This window comes from Castor canadensis, chromosome 19, assembly GCF_047511655.1.
Source record: "Castor canadensis chromosome 19, mCasCan1.hap1v2, whole genome shotgun sequence".
Classification (NCBI taxonomy): domain Eukaryota; kingdom Metazoa; phylum Chordata; class Mammalia; order Rodentia; family Castoridae; genus Castor; species Castor canadensis.
Window position 1 is genome coordinate 29,068,563 of NC_133404.1, and position 19,905 is coordinate 29,088,467.

The following is a 19,905-nucleotide window of genomic DNA, read 5'->3' on the forward strand; positions in this document are numbered from 1 at the left end:
CTCCTCTTAGCTTAATGTCTTAAAGATTCTTCTGTGTCATAGTGTAGGTCAAAATTTCCTTCCTTTTTTTGGGCCACTCCAGTGGATTAAAAGTGGTTCCTTCTTTTCTTAAAGCCCACAGTCTCTTTTCCTTTGTAGGACTTCAGGGGCTGGGTGGGCCAGAATTCTACACCTGCCTCCCATTTGGCATCCCACACCAAAACTATGTTTCATGATGTCAGAGCATCCTTTTAGAAACTTTAGTTCATAATTGATGATGGGATGAGACGCTTTGCCTGTTGTAAACCTCATAAAACCCCTAGAGTTGTGGATATACAGTTGGATCAGAAAGAAAAGAGAATTAACTACACATGCAATCATACAGCCAAAAACAAGTTTTAGTTTACACATCAGAATGGTCACTGAACAACCCACCCGTTTGCAGTAGTCCCGAGTTGTAAATGAGTTTTTAAGTGACTCAGAATGTTTGGGATGTGCAAATCCTTGCAATTATGCATGTTAGCATGCTGATTTGCACATAACTAAAGAGCCTAACACTCAAATGCTACCAGTTTAACCAAAGAAACAGCAAAATATTTTCAATTTCTAGGCCAAAATGTTTGCTTCTGTGCCCCAAGGCCCTTTTTAAAAAAAAAAAAAATTCAAATAATGAGTTACTTGTGTGGAAAGTTGCATTCACATAGTTAGCAATTCACTGCTCTCTGTTTTCTTCCATTCCTTATTGGAAACATACAAGGAATTTTATTAGTCAGAGCTAAATGGAAAACCACCCCTGTTTCATGACCAAGGATCCTGTTAAATTTGCCTGTGGACTCATGAAACCTCAGACACTCATCTTCCTCATTGTGTTTTGATCATCCTTGGAAACCTACAGGTGCAAGTCAAGCAAACCTCATTTAAAATAGGTCCACTTAAAGCTTTGTAAACTGATAGGATTGGTCAAGGAAGGAACACATGACATCCAGGCACCAGAAACTTGAGCTTAGGAAACTTGGAGGTAGAGGATAGCCAACAACCAGGCAGCATGGCCCTTCTGCCTCTCTGTTCACTGTTACTGGAGAAGAACCAGAGCAGAGCAGTGGTCCTGGAGGGAGAAACTCCTGGGGTGGGGCAGGGAGGGGAGTACACTTGCCTATGGTTCTCTCTTTACTTGACCCAGAAAATCCCATCAACTCCTGAGTTTAAATCATCATGTTTACTTGAAGAACGCCTGAGAATCTGCACAGGCTTATCTCCAAAAAGCCACCAAGTATTGAAAAACGTCATTTTATGGAAGCGGTGTGTTGTTAGCAATGGTGGAGTGGATAGGTGTGACCAGGGCTGGGCATAGGATCTGTGGCCCAGAAAGAGAACTCAGTTTTCGCTGCAAGTGCTTTAGCATTGCAGAGGACTGTTTAGGTATAGGTTTAGATGTCTGGTCACCAAGTAGATCCAGGTGAGCACAACACCCAAGCCACACTTGCAGAGCCAGGATTGGGACTTCCATTAGTGGGCACCACCTACTACACGGAGACGATCCTCACTGAAAGGAAACAGACTGACCCTAGGCCAGAGAGAAAAATATTCCAGAAGAAACTGAAGAATCAAAAATTTATGGCATGGAAATCAATTCAGCATAAAACAAATGCAAATAAAAGGAAAAGAGAAAAATGTCTTCCAACTTTCTTCATTTCTGAACCCATTCTGTCCTCAACTCCAAAGCTCATGCTTCCTTCACACCTCTGTGCTAAGCTTCCAGGAGGACTGGTTTTAGCTGCCCTGGAGCAGGCCCCACTTAGATGCAGCAAACATTTGCCAGGTCACACAGTCAACAAAAACTGTAGCCATATCTGTTCTTGCTAAACTCCAACACCTGGGCAGTGACCACTGTACCAGGATACACAGCCTGGGTCTATGGGGACTCAGAGTCTCCCTGTAACCCCCAGGATTGGCCTGTGGGCCCTCAGGAGAGGCAGAGGATAAGGAGAGGTAGCCAGGTAGAGGGCTGGACAGTAGAGAGGTGGGTATTATTGTTGTGAGACAGTGAGGACACCAGTGACAGAGGGCACAGCAGTGGAAACACATAGGAGAAACCAGGGGAAGCCAGAGCAGGAGACTCAAAGTGTGAGCCCCAAGGGAGGAGTGTGTCCAAGACTCATGTCACAGGAGAGCGCCTTGTAGGCCAACAGGCAACATGAGGACCAGCAGTGGGAACAATAGCGAGAGAAGTCTTTGCAGAAACCTTTTTGGCAGTTCCTCAAAAAAATTAAACACAGAATTGCCATATGACACAGCAGTCTTCATCCTGAGTGTGCACCCAGACCCAGACACTTACACTCCTCCTGTCCATGCCAGCATGGTTCACAGCAGCAACCTAGTATCCATGGAGCAAAATGTGGTGGGTACACACAATGGAATACCTTTCCACATGGAGAAGAGGGAAATTCTGACACATGTTCTAACAGGAAAGAACCTTGAAGACATAATCCTAAGTGAAATAAGACAAATGCTACACTGTTCCACTTAGAGTCAAATTCATAGGATAGAAAGTAAGATGGCGGTTGCCAGGGGCTGGGGAAATGGGAATGGGAACTTGGTGTTTCATAGCTGCAGAGTTTCAGTGGGAAGATGAAGAAGTTCTGGAGGTGGATGGTGGCGATGGTCATTTAGTGATCTGAGTGTATGACTGCCACTGAGCTGTGTGCTTTACGTGGTAAATCCCACCTGATGGATATGTCAGTGCACGTGCACACATACACACAGTGTGTGTGACTGTGAAGCCATGTGTCAGTGCACGTGCACACATACACACAGTGTGTGTGACTGTGAAGCCATGTGTCAGAGCACGTGCACACATGCACACAGTGTGTGTGACTGTGAAGCCATGTGTCAGAGCACGTGCACACATGCACACAGTGTGTGTGACTGTGAAGCCATGTGTCAGAGCACGTGCACACATGCACACAGTGTGTGTGACTGTGAAGCCATGTGTCAGAGCACGTGCACACATGCACACAGTGTGTGTGACTGTGAAGCCATGTGTCAGAGCACGTGCACACATGCACACAGTGTGTGTGACTGTGAAGCCATGTGTCAGAGCACGTGCACACATGCACACAGTGTGTGTGACTGTGAAGCCATGTGTCAGAGCAGGCACCGTCCTGAGGAGATGGCAGGGCCATGTCAGAGGTTTTGGCGTCAGCATTTTGAAGTCCTGTGCATCTGGGCCCTTCTTGGCAGCTGCTCCTGCAGGTTCTACTTGTGTCACATGGTCACAGGTTCACACCTGCCATGGGAGCACACATGGCATAGGCAGGTATCCATAGTAAACAGGCAGGGACATGGCTTCTGGGATGATTTGGGAATTGTCCCAAGCCTCTCCATTTTAACAAATCCTGAATAGATAGTCTGGAAAGAAAGCATTTTTTTAATTAATTTTTTTATTGTTGTGCTGGGTAGGGGTACATTGTGGCATTTACAAAAGTTCTTACAATGTGTCAGACTTGAATTCACCTCCTCCACCATTCTCCTTTATCCCCTCCTTCTCCCATTCCTGGAATAGTTTCAATAGGTCTCATTTTTCCATTTTCTTACATGTGTGCACGGTATTTGCACCATATTTACCGTCCAAATCCTCTCTCCACATCTTCCCCCCTCCCACTGGAAGCAAACTCCCAGACAGGACCTGTTCTGCCCTCCTGTTCTCCAATTTTATAAAAGAGGGGAAAAAATGATATTTTTGTTTGTTTAAGATAGCTACCCAGGGAGTTTCCTTGTGACATTTCCATGTATATATATATTATAACCCGAACTGGTTCATCTCCACTATTTTTCTTCTTTCTACCTTAGTTCCCTTCTTATGATGATTTCAACAATGAATACATAATTTTTAAACCTGTTGAAATCACCATAAGGAAGCAGTTTTTGAGAGGGACTTTGGCGAGCAAAGTCTTGGACACAATCCATGTTCATTCATTCTTGGTTAATTTTCCAATTGCTTAAAAGGCCATAGATATGTATCAGTTTAATAGAGTAAAAGGATAAAATATCTGTAAATATTTCTCTGCCTTAGTCTGAGTGGAACCATGAACCTACCTTTCTAGCTTTTTACTCAGCTGTTAGTTTTACATAGCAAATACATATTCCTTTTATTGGTAGCTGATATATAACCATTATCTGTACCATATTTTAAAGCAGACTGGCAGAAAGTTTATGCCAAATGTCCAGATTCTGTGGCAATTAATACTGAGTCGAAGACAGAAATACTGGTTTTATTTTATACCACTCTCTTCCTACAGATAGCGTGAAAGATACCATTTCATTGATCCGAGATGCCATAGATTGTAAGAAGTACCCTTTTGGGGCCATAAAAACCAGAAGTCCTGCCAATCATGCAATAATTCTGGATCTCTTAGAAATTTTGCAATGATTGAGGAGTTCTTTTAGACTAAGAGTTATTAGAACCTGGAAATGGCAATAATATAACCAACATCAAGTTTAACAGTGTGACATGACCTGATCGCTGTGGACAGAGTGGGGTTACAAGACGCACCACATGGAAAGATGGATCCTGTTTTCAGAGCTGTTTAAAAGACAGGCAAAAAAAAAAAAAAAAAAAGACAGGCAAATGTGCCTTAGAATCTAAGAAAATACAGTCCATACATTTTTGCTAGCGGCCAGGTGTTCTTTGAATGACACATTTCTAGCCTGCATCAAAATGAATGTATTGTAAATTTAGAATTACTATGGCCTGTAGCTGGTGGGTGTTCCTCCAGCTTGAACCCACTCGTGTGCATCGTAACGAAGAGTTGCTCCAACCACTTCATAATGTGACATTACATTTCTTCTTCTCTCTGCTTTCAAAGTGTCCTGAACAGATTCACGTAGATAGAATTGGTGGCAAGGCTGGGTTTCTCACACTTGGGGATTTTAAGTCACTTGAACTCTTTATTGTAGGATTTAGTTGCTAGAAGCCATTCTTCTCTGAGGTTGTGAAGTGAAACCCTGTGGGAGATGGGTTGTGAGCCCAAGGGACTCTAGATCACCTTTGGCCAGCTCCGACCACCTCTTCTGAGAGGCGTGTGTGGCCAGTGTCACTGACCCGTGTAGTGTCAGCGGTCTGTGCTGTGTCATTGCAGCAGCCAGTTAACTTGGAGGGATGTCCAGCACCTGCTAGTGAAGACATCCCGGCCAGCCCACCTGAAGACAAACGACTGGAAGATCAACGGTGCTGGGCATAAAGGTGCAGTGGCCCCTGGTGGGCTGGGCATGGACCTGGTGGGCTCTCTGGTGACCGTGGAAATGGGTGTTAAGGGGTGATGTGAATCCCTTTAGAAGAAATCCCAGTAACAGTGATATTCTTAGTCATGTGTCACAAGAATCAAAAACCCATATACAGAGATTTAAAGAAAGTATCCTAGAACCACGCTGGCATACAGGGCCCAAGACCAGCTCTGAGGTCCTTAGAGTCCAGGATTCCTAAATGTCATCACTTTGCCACACACAGTTACCCCCTCCCTGCCCTGCACTGGTGTTTACTCAGCAATTCTCTTTAAATTGGCTCCTTGTTGGTAGGTTTTTTTTTTATTACATAAAGAAATATATTTTAAAAGGAAACTATTATATCCATATAATAGGTATAGATATAATAGTTGTAGGGCTTTTTTAATACATATTAAAATTAACTCAGTTGAGCATGGTGGTACATGCTTGTAATCCCAGCACTCAGGAGACAGAGGCAGAAGGATTGGAAATGCAAGGTCAGCCTAGGCTACATAGTGAGACCCTGTCTCAAAAAAAAAAAAAACTAACTAAAACCAAATGTTGGGGTGTAGCTCAGTGGTAGAGTACTTGCTTAGCATACACAAGCCCCCAGGTTCTATCCCCTGCCCTCCCCTTCCTCATCTCAAATTCTTAATTATTAAATAAGGATGCTCGTTTGTGCACTAAGGACATCTTGCATTATTAGCCCTGAGCAGCTCTGTCATTTTGAAGCATGCAGTCTCCTCAACTGTATAATGAGGACGTTGATAATATTATATAAGATACTTTCTAACTGTAAAACCTCTGTTAGCAGCCCCTGTTATAAAGCAACCAATAAAGTTAGGCATGGTGGCTCCCACCTGTAATCCCAGCTACTTGGGAGGCAAATAGAGGAGGATTGCAATTTGAGGCCAGTGCAGACAAAATGTTAGCAAAGAACATACCCCAGGAGTAGTAGGGTATGCCTATAATCCCAGCTAATCAGAAGGCATAGGTAGGAGGATCAAGGTCCAACGCAGGCCTCAGACAAAAAGCACAGGCTCTATCTGAAAAATAATTAAAGCAAAAAAGAGCTGAAGGCGTGGCTCAGCAGTAGCCCAGCAAGCACAAGGTCCTGAGTTCTAACCCCAGTACCACCAAAAATAATAATAACAATAATAAAATAAGTAAAAGTAACAGCAGGGCTCCACCCTTAGTCCACCATGGTAGAGACCCAGGTCTCTATCAACCCATGAACCTGGACAATGGAGGCTTTAGAGCAGGTAATTATAGAACTGGGCCGCTGGCTTCTTCCCAGATATAATTGAAAAAGATTTCAATTTGCTGTGGGGTATCAGGGAGGACTCCCCACCCCTCCCACCCTCACTTTTCTGAAGTTCAGATCCAACTATTTGACACCAAGCCCAATATTCCTATCTGTAAAATGGAGGCCAAGCATTGTTACTGTCAGTGCCAGGGGACATTTCCTTTAATAAGGAGGTCATTGATTGGGCCTCATACATCTTTGTTTGCAGAAATGTTGGTGTGCTGCACTGAGAGTCACCCTACATTTCAATCTTGGCCTAATTAAATAGGAAAATAGATTGTATCTAGTTCCTGACTGTGCCTCTTAAGTTAAACCTCGAAACTCCCCTGCCTTGGCCAAATTAAACACTGGGTTGGGCCAGCCAGTGAGCACTGCCGTCTGTGTGCTGTGCGATACTGCCTGCACTGAGCACCCTGGGAACTCAGAAGGCAAAGAACATGGTTTAAAAAAAAAAAAGAAAGAAAAAGAGCCCAGCTGGCCTTGTTTATTGTGTTGGTTGCACATCGTAGTCACGTGCATCGAGAGGTCTCTGTTTCTGTGGGGTTTTGTTGTTTTCTTTTGCTTTTTTGTGTTTGTGGTGCCAGGGATCAAACCACAAACAGGAGAGTGGGTGTCCCCTACTGAGCTACACTTCCTGCTGTGAGATCTCAGATTCAGGGCGCACAGAAGCTGACAGGTCCTTGTAATGTAAAGAAGCCTGACATTGTTCCACCAAAAGAAACTCCTGGGCCCTCTCCCTTCTGCTTGGACCCAAATGGGACACATGTCCTGGCCCCCTCTTCTAACTAGAGGGTCAGTTCAGAGATTCCTGCAGCCAGACCCATGAGCAGCTCAGAGCGACTCGTCCTGCAGCCCAGAGTCAGGAGCCTTGGGGCAGTGTAGTAGGTCTGTGGCCCTGGGAGCCCAGCAGAGTGGGAGAGCAGCCTTTTCCCCTCCCTGGGGGGAGGAGAGCCCAACTCTGATGTCCCTGTCTTTCCAGTTAGCCATCTCTATGGATTTGGCTTGGTGGATGCAGAAGCTCTCGTCCTGGAGGCAAAGAAGTGGACCTCGGTGCCATCCCAACACATGTGTGTGGCCACCGTGGACAAGAGGCCCAGGTAAGGACTTTGCTCAGGCACCAGTGGCTTCTCAGACACATGAGACCTGACTCTGTAGTGCGGTTTGACCGGGCGGAGGTGTTGACACGCACATGCATTCCTGTGCACACAGGCGGGAACACACGTGTGGCTGTGCATGGCTGCCCCTGTGCATACATGTCTGCATTTTCCCTTGTGGATTGTGCAGCTAGGAAGATCTGCTTTTGGATCCACCACCATGTGAGGCCTTAAACCCTTCTGCAGCAGATCAGTCCATGACAGGAAGTCCATTCTCTCAGCCTGGTATCCGAACTGCTTAGTCAACTGGACCAGGGACCTGCCCTGTCCACAGCATGGGCGTAATAAGGAGCAGTCCCAGTGTCCTTTCTGTCACCACCCACTAGAGGTTGGAGCCATAGCCCCAGCCCAGCCTCTCTGCCCTGGAGCCTGCAATATGAACCCCTTGGACATGGATGGGAGTGACAGCGTCAGCCCCCTTCTCTGTTTCAAGTGTGTAACGTCTGCTTTGATCAGGCCTCATACACCTTCTTAAGGTTTAAGGGTTGGGATTTTTAACAAGCCTGAGCAGTAGGCTGCTGGTCCCTGACTTCATCTCTCTTCCTCATGTTGCCCTCTGGAGGAATTGTTTTCTAAATCAGTGTTCCTTGAGATTTTTATTTACGAAAATTCAGCTAGAAAGTAAGTTAGGTGGGGAGGACCCTGCTGCATTCAAACATCAGTTTATCCTAATTTCCGCCATTGCAACCACGATTTCTAAGAAAGCCAGAGGTGCTTCTCCAGGCCTGAATATCTGATAAAGAATAGCGTGTGTTCCAACTATGATTATTTATTACCTTTGGGAAAGGTAATAGATGTAAATAAATGTGTTTGAAATGGAGATGATGAAGTGAGTGGAAGTGATTTTAAAAAATCCGTTGTTACATCAACTCACATATAACAATGGATATTTTTTTTAATTATTTTTTTGCAGTGCTGGGGAGGAACCCAGGGCTTCACACAGGCCAAGCAGTCACTCTACCACTGAGCCATACCCTCAGCCCCTAATCACAGAATCATTTGAAAAATGACATTTCTATCCTGTGGCTAACTGCACAAACCCTCCCCAGGTGATCGCTCCAAGACTGGAAAGGTCAGCTGGCCAGTGGGCAAGTCTTGGTGTTGGCTTCCTAAAGACTCATTTTCTCTAGAGAGCCTTAGATTGCCAAATTCAAAATCAAGTCGGGGGTTCTGTGAGATAAAGGAGGCCTATCGGCTTTGTTGGCAAATGTCTGTGACATGGAGAGTGAGACGCCAGGTAAGGTGGTGCTGACCTCCCGGTCTGGTTCCTCATCCGTGGGGCTGCCCTCTTCCCTCTCCCTGGTCTTCTGGTCGGGGTGGCTGGTGAATGAAGCATTCTTCTCCTGCCAGAAATCATTTTAAGATGGTAAAGTGGTGCCTAGGTGGCGGATGGTTGTTTTTATTTTTATTTTGTTTTGCTTTTTAAGTGAAAGCACAGAGTCTAGACAGCACAGGTTGAGGCAACCTGCCGTCACACACAGTATGATATTGTTTTTGTCCTTTGAGGAAAACAAGGACTCTACAAATTCCAAGAGAGGGCAAGAATCAGATTTCTGTTTCTAAAGGAAAAAAATCATCCTTACCTTTAGTGGTTTCAGACTCTTTCTGGAATTTTTAGCCAATATGCTATCTCAGATCACTTGTCCAACTCAACCAGTCGATTGTTTATGAGAACACAGGGACCTCTAGGGACAGTAGTGTCACCTCAGGGAAGGCAGATATACCTCCTTCCTACCAGGGGGTCTCATTTCCTAGGGGAGCTCCCATCACTCTGCTCCTGTCCTGCCAGGCAGTCATGAGCCAAGGCTGCTAAGCCCACTACCTCCACCATGGCTGTGGCCAGTTTACTTCTCCAAGGTTTTCACCTTGCTTCGCCCCTTAACAGAACTGGCTTAACTGAAAAGGTTTGTTCTTCCCTTCTTTAGCTCCTTGGCCCAACTGACCACTCTCTTAGCCTCATTCTGGTTTCTTATTCTCATGGTGGACTCAGGACTTTACAAATGTCCCAAACCTTGCCTCAGCTGCACGGTGAAGAGTAGAACAAGACTGGAGTTGGGCAGTGGACTCTCTGTGCACCTCCTGTGTGCGGCTGTGCACACCATGTAGGGTGTGGTTCCCTACCTTCTTGAGTAGAAGAGAAGTGCCATCCTGGTGATACCAAAAGCCAGAGAACTGTGTTCCCTAATCATTAAGTGTAGGAGTTGTACAAGGCATTGTGGTCACACCTGCCATGCCTACAGTAATGTCATCCAAGGTTCCGAGTTAGAGGGGCTGAGGTGTTGAAGCGTCTGCCTCTCTGGTCACATGCAGAAGCAGAAATGAAGGACAATGAACCCTCTCTGCCCCCAGCCCTCTCCTGGGATATGGTCATGACTCAGAGAGGCAGGTCCTCACCAGCAGTTACAATAGAAGTCAAGGGGCCCTGGTTGCACAGCCCACGTGTGAACTCAGCCTTATTAGAAACTGGCATTTTGTGCAGAGCCCCAAGTGCCCACGTGGCTCCAGCCCTTGGTCATCTGTCTGTCCCTCTGTTGACCTGCTCTCTGTACCCTGCTCTAGCAGGTGCTCCACATCCCCCAAACCATGCCGAGGCCTAAAGGAGCAGAGGTCAACAGCACAACACAGGAAAGGCTGGGTCGATGACCCAGTTTTGATGGCAGTCACACCAGATGCATACCCCTCAGAAGGAAACCATTGTTGGTTCTCTGTCATTTGAAGAGAGGCCATACCTGGTGTAGAAAAGGACCCGCCCAAAGGGGACCCTGAGAGCTACTTTGGCATTTCTAATGTAGACATTGCCCATATAGAGACCATGGAGTTTAGGGATTTAGCTGTATCTGTTTGGATCCAAGTAAGAGACAACAAGTCCCTCCAAGTGGGGGATAAGGTCAGGGAGTCCAGCAGAAAAAGAACAGAGAACCACAGAGAGGGGTGGGCATGGGTGAAGATGGAGGTACTACCACGCCTAGCTAACAGTCTTTCTTCATAGACTGTCATCCCCCTGCCCCAGTACAGACAGAGCCCCTAGAACCAAGGCTGTGGCACCTGAACGGCCTCTGCCAGAGCCCATACAGGACAAGGCCACCACAGGCAGCATTCAGCCAATGCTAAATCCAAATGCATCACCAGGGAAAGTCACCTGAACTGAAGGCAGGTATATCTTGTGAGTAGAAGCAAATGCTTTGTGAAGAGTCCTCCAAGGTAGCCATGGATGAAAATGCTAGCTGTACCTGAGTCTCTGTGTGAGATTCACATACACACCTGCACACACACTCACACTCATATACATGCACACACACACAATGGAGAAGATCCAAGCATTCTTACCTACTCTTGGGCCCAGATTTAATCTATTTAGAGTCTTTCTTTGATTAAAGGATGGCAGATAGGATCATGAACAGTGACTTCTGTGCAAAGTGATTTTTGAATCTGCATGTATTATGTACAGAAGGATAAAATTGATACTTTCATAGCTTTTCTTCAAGTGAAAAAGAAAGTCAAGCTGAGTATTAGTACTATTCCCTTGAATAAAAAAGAGGCTCAGCTGTTAAATATCTCATTTGACCCTTTGGTCAGTATTCCCTTGCTTCTTCAAAAGTCTAGGCTACTGTGAAACAGTTTATGATGTCATCGCTCCTGACTCAATACTGGCTGGAGAGACAACAAAAGAGTCTTTAGAGCAATCTAAAGCAGTAATAACTTACCCATGTTTTAAGCTTTTGGGGTTTTCAAAGGGTTCCCCTCAGTCAGAGCCAGAATTTACAGTTTAGTTTGGTCTTTTATTGAAAGCTATTGCTAGCTCGTGCTCTCTCTCTCTCTCTCTCTCTCTCTCTCTCTCTCTCTCTCACACACACACACACACACACACACACTGCATTGCTTTGAACATTAAGGGTTATTTGTACAACTGATAGATGTTCAGAAATTATCTCTAGATTAATTACATCCTACTTTTTTTTTGCATTATTTCTGAAATTTCATTAAGCCAGGCTACTTGCCTTCTAGGTAGGAACTCAGGCTGTACTGAACCAAGTAAACTGCATACCCCAGAAGACTTCTCCCTTCCCTCAATGTCCCCTGCCTAGTTGAGCCCATAGCCTCCCAAGGCAGGAAAGCACCTAACTTCTGGCTACTTGGAGGTTCTTCCCACCTTGGCCAGGTGCAGCCCCTCAGAGTCCAGCCCCAGTGGTTCATCTGCAGCAGGGTAGCTGGGTGAGCAGCTGCAGGGTCCTAATGGAGTTCCTATGAGTTGGACCCAGATCAGCCAACCTCCAGCTGGGCTCCAGCACACAGCCTGGGTGGATATCTGTTTAGGAAACTATAAAAGCCTGTTTTTCCACTGAGCTCTCTCTGTTCTCTCCAGATCCTCTATTTTCCTCCCCAGGACATCCCTCCAGGGCACCTGATCTCTGTACATATGTGATTACCATGTGAGGCCCTTATTTTTTATTTCTCCTTTCAGGCTGTTACTATAGAAGGCATAGCTAGGTGTCTTCCAAGGATGTGTGGGGCTCTCTGCAGTCTTGGGCAACCATACTGAGCTATGACATTTGTTCTGCCTCCTGGTACCCCTTCAGGCCCTTGTGAACTATAGCAAGCCTATTTTTCTGAACCATTGCTCCCTAGAGGGTGTAAAGACACAAAGGGGATGATACCCTTTTTGCCTACAAGGAATGCTCATGGCTGACATCCTTAATAAGACAAAAACATAACAAATTTACTTGACCATAGTTTTGTCTGACACAGGAGCTTTTAGACTGAAGATCCAAACACTGAAGGTAAAATACCCATTTTTGTGCCGAGCTTGGATGAAGCCTAGATGGCCATGAGGACACATGGTTGGATTAGCGGTTCTGATCTAATAGTAAAAACTAAAGGGGGATCCCAGCAAGGCCTGTTTGTTCCAGTTCTTCTTGGCCTCTCTGGGCAGCACTCCTTCCTCCTAGGAATGGAGAAGGAGCCCTTAGAGTGATGTGGTGGCCTATCAGACAAGGGGGTTCAGAAATTCTTTATGGCCAGCTCTGACACAGATAGGTGGGGAGGATTCATATTTTTAGGCTTTGGGGATGGCTTTGGGGAAAGAGGGTTCTAGATCCTGTGACCAACCTTCCAGAAGAGAAATTCTACTTCTGTGACCTTCCTTGGGAAGGTAACTATAAGCAGGAAACAGGAGGGTAGAGACAGGAGAAGGTCAGAGAGAGACTTTGCTTCTGAGCCCATTAGGGCATCATTTCCTGGGCCCCAACAGGGGAATAGGGGACTGGTTTCCTTAGCCTTGGTCATTACAACACCTTGCTGGGTTTGTATTTAAAGATGCCTTATTTAGTACATACTGCTGATTCTCTAACAATGAAATCTATCTCTCACTCATGCCTGAACTGGCTCTAATGCATGTGTTTTCTCCATAAGGGACATGGCAGACTTCTTGTGCTCAGGAATACTGGATGCCACTTCAGCCTGGGTTTGGGGAGCCACTGTAAAGAGCAAAATCACTAGCAAAAAGCACAAAAATGTGAAAAATGTGACCCTACACAGTCTGGGAAATGGACATTTGTCTGCTGTGTGAGTGCTGTGGCAGAGCATGGCCTTGTTTGACCTTGGCTGGAATGACGTGTGCATTGGGTGGTTCATTGCTGCTCTGTACATACCCACAAATGACCACAGAAACACCACAGTATTGATTTGGGGCACACAAATAAAGTTTGGCAAGTAGGTAAATTCTCACATACAGAATCTGTGAGTGGTGAGGACTGGCTGCAGATTTTATCATCTTTCTTTGTGCCCATCTGACTGAATCTCAGACCATTAGCACCGGAAGGAATGTGTAAAGATGGGTAATGGAGCCCCCTCATTTCACATAGGAGAAGGTGTTATAAATTTAAACATTGTTTATCAGAACACCTGAGAGCCCAACTACTCATGGTCAGCATTGCCTGCACTAGTGGGGTAGATTACCTTCATTTTTGTTGTTAAATTTTAATTCTAGCCTAAATGTTGTTCTGTGGTCCAATAATCAAAAGTAATTTAAAAAAAAAAGTAATTCCATCTAAAGGAAACTATAAACAAGAACTAATGTGAATAAGAAAATCTCCAGATTAGCAAAATAATCTCTACCTCAGACCATCCTGTGTCCTAAAAGACATAGATGGAAGGTGACCCAAAACCTCTTTCTGTGCCCATGGAGATGGCTCTGTGCCCTCCCAACAGGCCAAGTTGCTTTCCTGTAGTTTAATTTAATACATCTTCTCCAATTAACACCCTCCGTCCACACACTGCTCTTTCAGAGGTCAAGTTTCCAAGTCAACCTTCTGCCATGATGGGCCCCAGCTGATCAGCTATCCTTTCTCCCCCCAGCCACCCCAGGTGTCAAATACACTACAGCAAAGGACACTGCTTCTTTCTGATTTCAGTGGGTTCCCAGCATGATCTCAGAATTATCTAAAGAGGAAGTAGAACTGGCCTAGCCCTTGCCACCCAGCTTTGCAGCTTGGAAGGGCAGCCTTGGCCTGGAAATGCAAGGATTACAGGTCTGCCTGATGCAGCTGAGCTGGAGTGAGGTCTTCAAAGTGGGGATGAGAAATACTGACCAGTAGTAGCTTCTAGGCTACAGCAGAAAGATAAGTGGGGGGGCTCTAAGCCCTATAGGTGGAGGGTTCCAGCCCATGTCCTGCTCTTCCCTACCACTTGGTTACTCAGAAATACTTATCTTCAACTTTGAATGCCACGAGATTCTCAGAGCTGTGATGTTATCATATTAGGGACTTTTCTACATCTTTATACGCTGGAAAGGAGGCTGCCGTGTAGTGGCCTTGACAACGATACCAGGATGTTCTTATGATGGCTACTGTTTGGCAGCCCTCCACCTCGTCAGGAGAAGGGAACAGGTCCAGAGTTTAGGATGAGGGGAGAACGTCTGGAGTAGGAGAATAATAAGTGCTCAAGTATGGCTGTTCGGGAAATGGCATTTCTCTGCCACTGGGCATCTTCTCCAAGTCCACAGTCTTCTAGCTTAAACAAAAGCGGGGCCCGTGGGATCTTTTAACTTCTTCAGTTCCTTTAGGGCCCTAGGAAGATGGCTTCATGTACACAGACAACAATTTCAGAATTTAAAAGCAGAAAAACATTTCCTGTTATCTGGGGAACTTGAAGATCTTTCTAAATCAATTTTCATGATAAAGAACAGTTTAGTTGTAATTGTGTGACCAAGATAATTCCTTCATATCGTTTATCCTAAAAAAATAAATTACTTTGCAGTTGACTTGAATTTTCTGTATTACCCCTGAAATAAATGTAGGATAGGGATAAATTCTTTTTCTGGAAACAAATTTCTGTTTTTTCATTGTTTCACGTTCTGTCTTGGAGTTAAGTGAAAATCCTTAAAAATGATGACTTTGACTATGTCATCATGATGTTTCCTTGAAATGTCTATCTGAGATACACGCCAATTTTAGCTGGGCTATCTCGACACCTTTCAAAGCCTCCTCTTTCTCCTTCTTCCTTCTCCCTCTTTCTTCTTCCTTCTCCCTCTTCCTTCTTCCTCTTCTTCCTCTTCCTCTTCTTATTCCTCTTCCTCTTCCTCTCCTTCTCCTCCTCCTCCCTGATATGGGATGTTAGATTATCTGTTTCAGCAGCAACAGCAAAAGTAAAGTACATAGAAGGAAGGTAACAACTGGCTGTCCTTACAGTCAGTAACAGTCCTGGCTCCTGGCTTTCCCCCTAGAACTTGGAGAAATGAGGATTCCTGATGGCCTGTAACTAAGCAATATCACATAAAAACTGTTACACTTAGCCTTGTCCTCAGGTGGGCTAGCCCCTAGGGGAGGGTGGTCTTGGCTTTGAAAACAAAACCAAGAGAGGCTCCTGAGGGGTCTGCATGCTGCCCACTCCAGCCAGCCACCCTGGAGCAGCAGCAAAGTGGTTCCCTGTAGGTGACAACCAGCCCTACCTTTCTCAACAGCAGCTGGTGTCCTTTAGCACAAGTCAGCCACTGCTAAGTCAGAGGCAAGTGACTTTAATACTGTCACTGAAACAATTGTTTACTGAAGGCATTAATTCTGTGAGCCCAGAGCATGGCCACTGGGAATGGGGCATCCCAGCAAGTGAAGGTTGGGGTTTGTTTGTTTCATACACTATTCCTGTTCACTTAAGCACTATGTCTTATCTAAGGACTAAAGTGTGCTCAGCAGAATTCTACATCTGTGTCTAGAGTGCAGTGATTGCTCCCCTACCAATTAGCAAAAGTTTGGGGAGGGCGTCAGTCAGTGTTTTAAGTTTGGTAATGGCTTTCGTTTCTTTGTCACTTGAATCTTGTTCTTCTGCCCTGCAAGAGTGTTAGCAGTTTGGGTTGTGGGGGAAGTCATTCCTGGTTCTAGGGGTCTTGACTGGGTACCATGCTTCCAAGACCCCAGGGAGCATTAATGAATCTTATCCCCCTCCCTTACTCCCGTGGCACCTAGTTTGCATTGTTAATGCTGGTGGGGGAAGGGTGCTGTCAGGTGAGCTCCCTACCTGGAGGTCTCTGTGAGCCCTGCAGGGCCTAGGACTCTCCAGAACTTTCCACTATTGTCTCCATCTGCCACTGGTGGGGCCCACTGACCAGTAAACACAGACAGTAAAATGCCGAGAAGCCAATGAAAGGAGCCAGCACCTCTAAATCCATTTATGGTGCATGCAAAGCATGTTTTCAAATATTTACAGAGCCTCTGAGGGAATTACATCACTGTTTCTGTTTTGATTGTTTTTTTATGACTCAGGCCCAGTACAGCCAAGCCATGTAATTTCTGGGAGGCTCTGAGCACACACATCGAGTCTCCCCACAGGAAGGGCAGGCATAATGGGAAAAGTACCCCCTAAGAACTGAGTGCCAGCCATGTAGGGGAGATTACTAATGCTTGGGTCTCCCCAGAGTATGCCATCTTTCTTCAGTTCACAGGTCGTCATGGTGGGGGGGGCAGGCTTTGCAGACATGTGAACCATGGTAACATAGATAGGCAAATGGTCCAGCAAAGACTCAGGAGCAACCTCTGGGCACAGCGTCTATGTCTGCTGTGCTCACCAGAATATTCTGGCAGAAATGACTGTTGAGTGATTGGATCTTTGTGCTTGTACTCAGATCCCATCCCATGGGGTGAAACTACCCCTAGGTTGTAAAGAGAACCATCAACTGTTTCCATCGCAGGCCAAGAGAGGGAGGGAGCTCCAGTCCTTCTGAAGAGCAGCTCTGAGGATTTTGGTCCCTTGAGTGTGGGTCCACACAAGCATCCATCTAAGGTGACATGGCATAATGGTCGAGGCAGAGGACTCAAGTCTCAAATCTCAGTTCCACCTCTCCGAAGCCATGTGACCTTAAGTGCAGTCTTAATTTCTCCCTGGATAAAACTGGTAGTCCTTGTAAATTTTCACACCAGTGCGTGGAGCCCATCAGTGAGCCAGGAAGCATCTGCTGTTGTTTCTCTTCACGTCAGTGACTTCTGCTTTCATGCTAGTCTTTGAAACAAAGCAGTGGGGTGTAAGACCTTGCAGACAGACCCCAGGCCGTCAAGGAAGTGAACTGACCACATGGTACTTAGAGTTACTCACCTCCTGAACACCAAAGGGGCTGGTCCCTGGATAAGCTGGCCCAAGTTTGCACGAGAACCCATTCTTGAAATCTCTGTAAACAAATTTTTCTGGGAAGGTGATGTAAGTCAAAATGGACAATCCAAGAGTGACACCTCAGCTGCTCTCTGGGTGACTACAGAACCCAGAGGCCACCTAGGGAAGGCGCGAGCTTGAGTGCTGGAAGCCATGCCCTCTGTGTGTGAGACTTGGTACCTCAGGGACCAAGTACTCAACTCTTGCTTCCTCCCCAGGAGCATCCCGATAGCACAGGTGCTTCGGACCACAGCCCTGACCAACGCCTGTGCTGACCACTCAGACCAGCACGTGATCTACCTGGAGCACGTGGTGGTCCGCATCTCCATCTCACACCCTCGCCGGGGAGACCTTCAGATCCACCTGATTTCTCCCTCAGGAACCAAGTCTCAACTTCTGGCAAAGAGGTAGGTCTACTGTCCTTAAGAGGATTCCATCCAGTTTGGTCCACAGCATCCCAGCAAGGTACCCTGCATTGGGGTAGGGTCTGTGGGGAATCCCCTTCCTCTTGGAAACTATCACATGTAGACCCCCTAAAGTAGCTCCCTGAAATCTTGCCTTTCAAACAGTTCTGGAAATTTTTCATTTTCAGGAAGAGGTGGCAAAGAAGGTGTTACCTGTTTTGTTTTATTGCTGAGCAAGGAGGCTGATGATCACATCAGTGTGGCTTCCTTTTTCTTAGAAGTGCATCAGAGATATGTCTGTCCTACCCAGTTGATATTGAAGCAGGAGCGTGTATCCCAAGGAGCACCACTTATCTCCCAAGCGACCCCCACCCAGTGTGGGCTGCCCCTTAGATCCTGCACAGCTGGGTTTGGGTGAGGTATGGGGAAGGCGCTCCTGGGCTTCTCTCTGCCCTAAACACCAGTATTCAGTCATGGATGCCAAATCCTTGAGGCTTCCTGTGTGGTTTGTGAAAGCCTATGGAGTCATGTCTTAGAAAGGAGGGCAAGTCTAGGATGCATTTGTGTATGACTTGCAGATAGCTAGAATGGATGGATTTATGGGAACTGGAGAAGAACTGGGGTACCTTTTTGTCTGTTTCTAGCTAAGATGCAGAGAGAGGGAAGAGAAGCTTTCATGGGTAAATCAGCATCTCCAGACTCTCCTAAAAGCCAGAACTGGCATCTTTGTGCCCCAGCCTGGAAGAAAGTATCTGTTACCAGACATGGCCTGGCCTCTGCACGCCCCCCCATCCTGGCTCATTTGGGTCACCTGCCTGGGGCTATAGCGCTTATCTAGGGTACAGGGAGCCTTGGAAATTCAGAAATGGGGTGTTGAGAAGTTCTCAGACAGGGCCAGGCAGGAGCTACCCTTTTTCTTACCCCTTTGCTTATCCACCTGGAATAACTCAGAAATTTCTCTGCTTTGCCTAAGACCCGGCAGTAGCGAAAGACTGCCAGGGCCACCATCCAAAAGAGAGGAAGTTGCGGTGTGCCCTCCACCCCTCTGCCCAGCTTCCAGGGCTAGCAGCTCACTGATGAGGCAACGAGTGACAGGTGGAGGGGCCTGACACCAGCTTTGGCCTTGGTGCACTGGAACCAACCCTGAGTCCAGACCCTGGCTTATATGGGTTCCAAGAGCTTGATCACCATTGTCGGCCTCTACCAGGTCTGACTTCCCTAGCAAAAGAGCAACGCAGAGGCAGCTCCCCCTCCTGGAGGTAGAACCAGACCCACTCTGCTCCTGCCCATGGGAGGCAGGCAGAGGCCTGAGCGGTTGAGGGTGCCAGCCAGCAAACTGAAGCTTGATGTTACTCTGTTCCTGGGAGGTTTGTATTAACTACTTGAAATTTTATCTGAAAATCTACATTTCTAGTATTTCTGGAACAATTGAAGCTCGCCAACATTGGGTATACATTCCAGCAGACTCTGGCCTGGAGCAGAGTTTGTGACCCCAAGGCAGAGGCAGAGTTGGATGCCCATGCAAGCCATGTGCCCATGCAGGCCATGTGACCGAGAGGCCACAGTGATACTTAGAGATGAGGTGGCAGGTGGCAGGCAGGTGAGGTGGCAGTGACCACAAGGACATGTACTTTGGGACCTGGAGAGTTGAACTCATACCCCAGCCCTTTCACTTCCCAGCTGGGCTCCCAGGTTCTGGTCACTTGGCCTCTCTTTGTTCCTCTCCTCTGGAAATGTCATTTCATTCATCTGTAAACATTAAGAATAGTACAAGGAAAAAAAAGAGAGAGAATTACAAGAATTGAGTGTGATGATATAGATAAAAATGCTTAGCACAGGTGCGTGGCTGCCCTTGGTGTCCTGCTTCAGTCAGTACAGTCATCTGACCTGGAAGAACCTTCTAGCACCCCAGGATGCTCTGGTTTCCTTCCCTTCTCAGCTGCATCCTCCTGAGTCTTCAGCCTAGTGTTTGCGCCCCTTGGAATGGAAAGCGGGACCTGTGGGTTTGCGTGGAACTCCCCAATAGCTGGGGAGTGTTTGCTGTACCTGTGCCACCCAAGCACTTTAAAATACTGCCCTGAGCCACTTGGCAGTCACCTGAGTCTTAGGAATTAATTTTTTTCTAAGGTCGTTTTTGTGACTATATCAAGATTTGGGTTTTAAGATC

At 46.4% G+C, this 19,905-nt stretch overlaps 1 protein-coding gene across 2 annotated transcripts in view; it reads left to right on the forward strand.

Moving 5' to 3' along the window:
- Positions 1 to 19,905, forward strand: part of Pcsk6 (proprotein convertase subtilisin/kexin type 6) — a 182,607-nt gene that overhangs the window by 100,262 nt on the left and 62,440 nt on the right. For both annotated transcript variants that reach the window (XM_074061558.1, XM_020161715.2), the window contains exons 10-12: positions 5,118 to 5,221; positions 7,527 to 7,644; positions 17,553 to 17,741. In XM_074061558.1, coding sequence (XP_073917659.1) covers positions 5,118 to 5,221; positions 7,527 to 7,644; positions 17,553 to 17,741 — 411 coding nt within the window. The remainder of the gene's footprint in view (positions 1 to 5,117; positions 5,222 to 7,526; positions 7,645 to 17,552; positions 17,742 to 19,905) is intronic.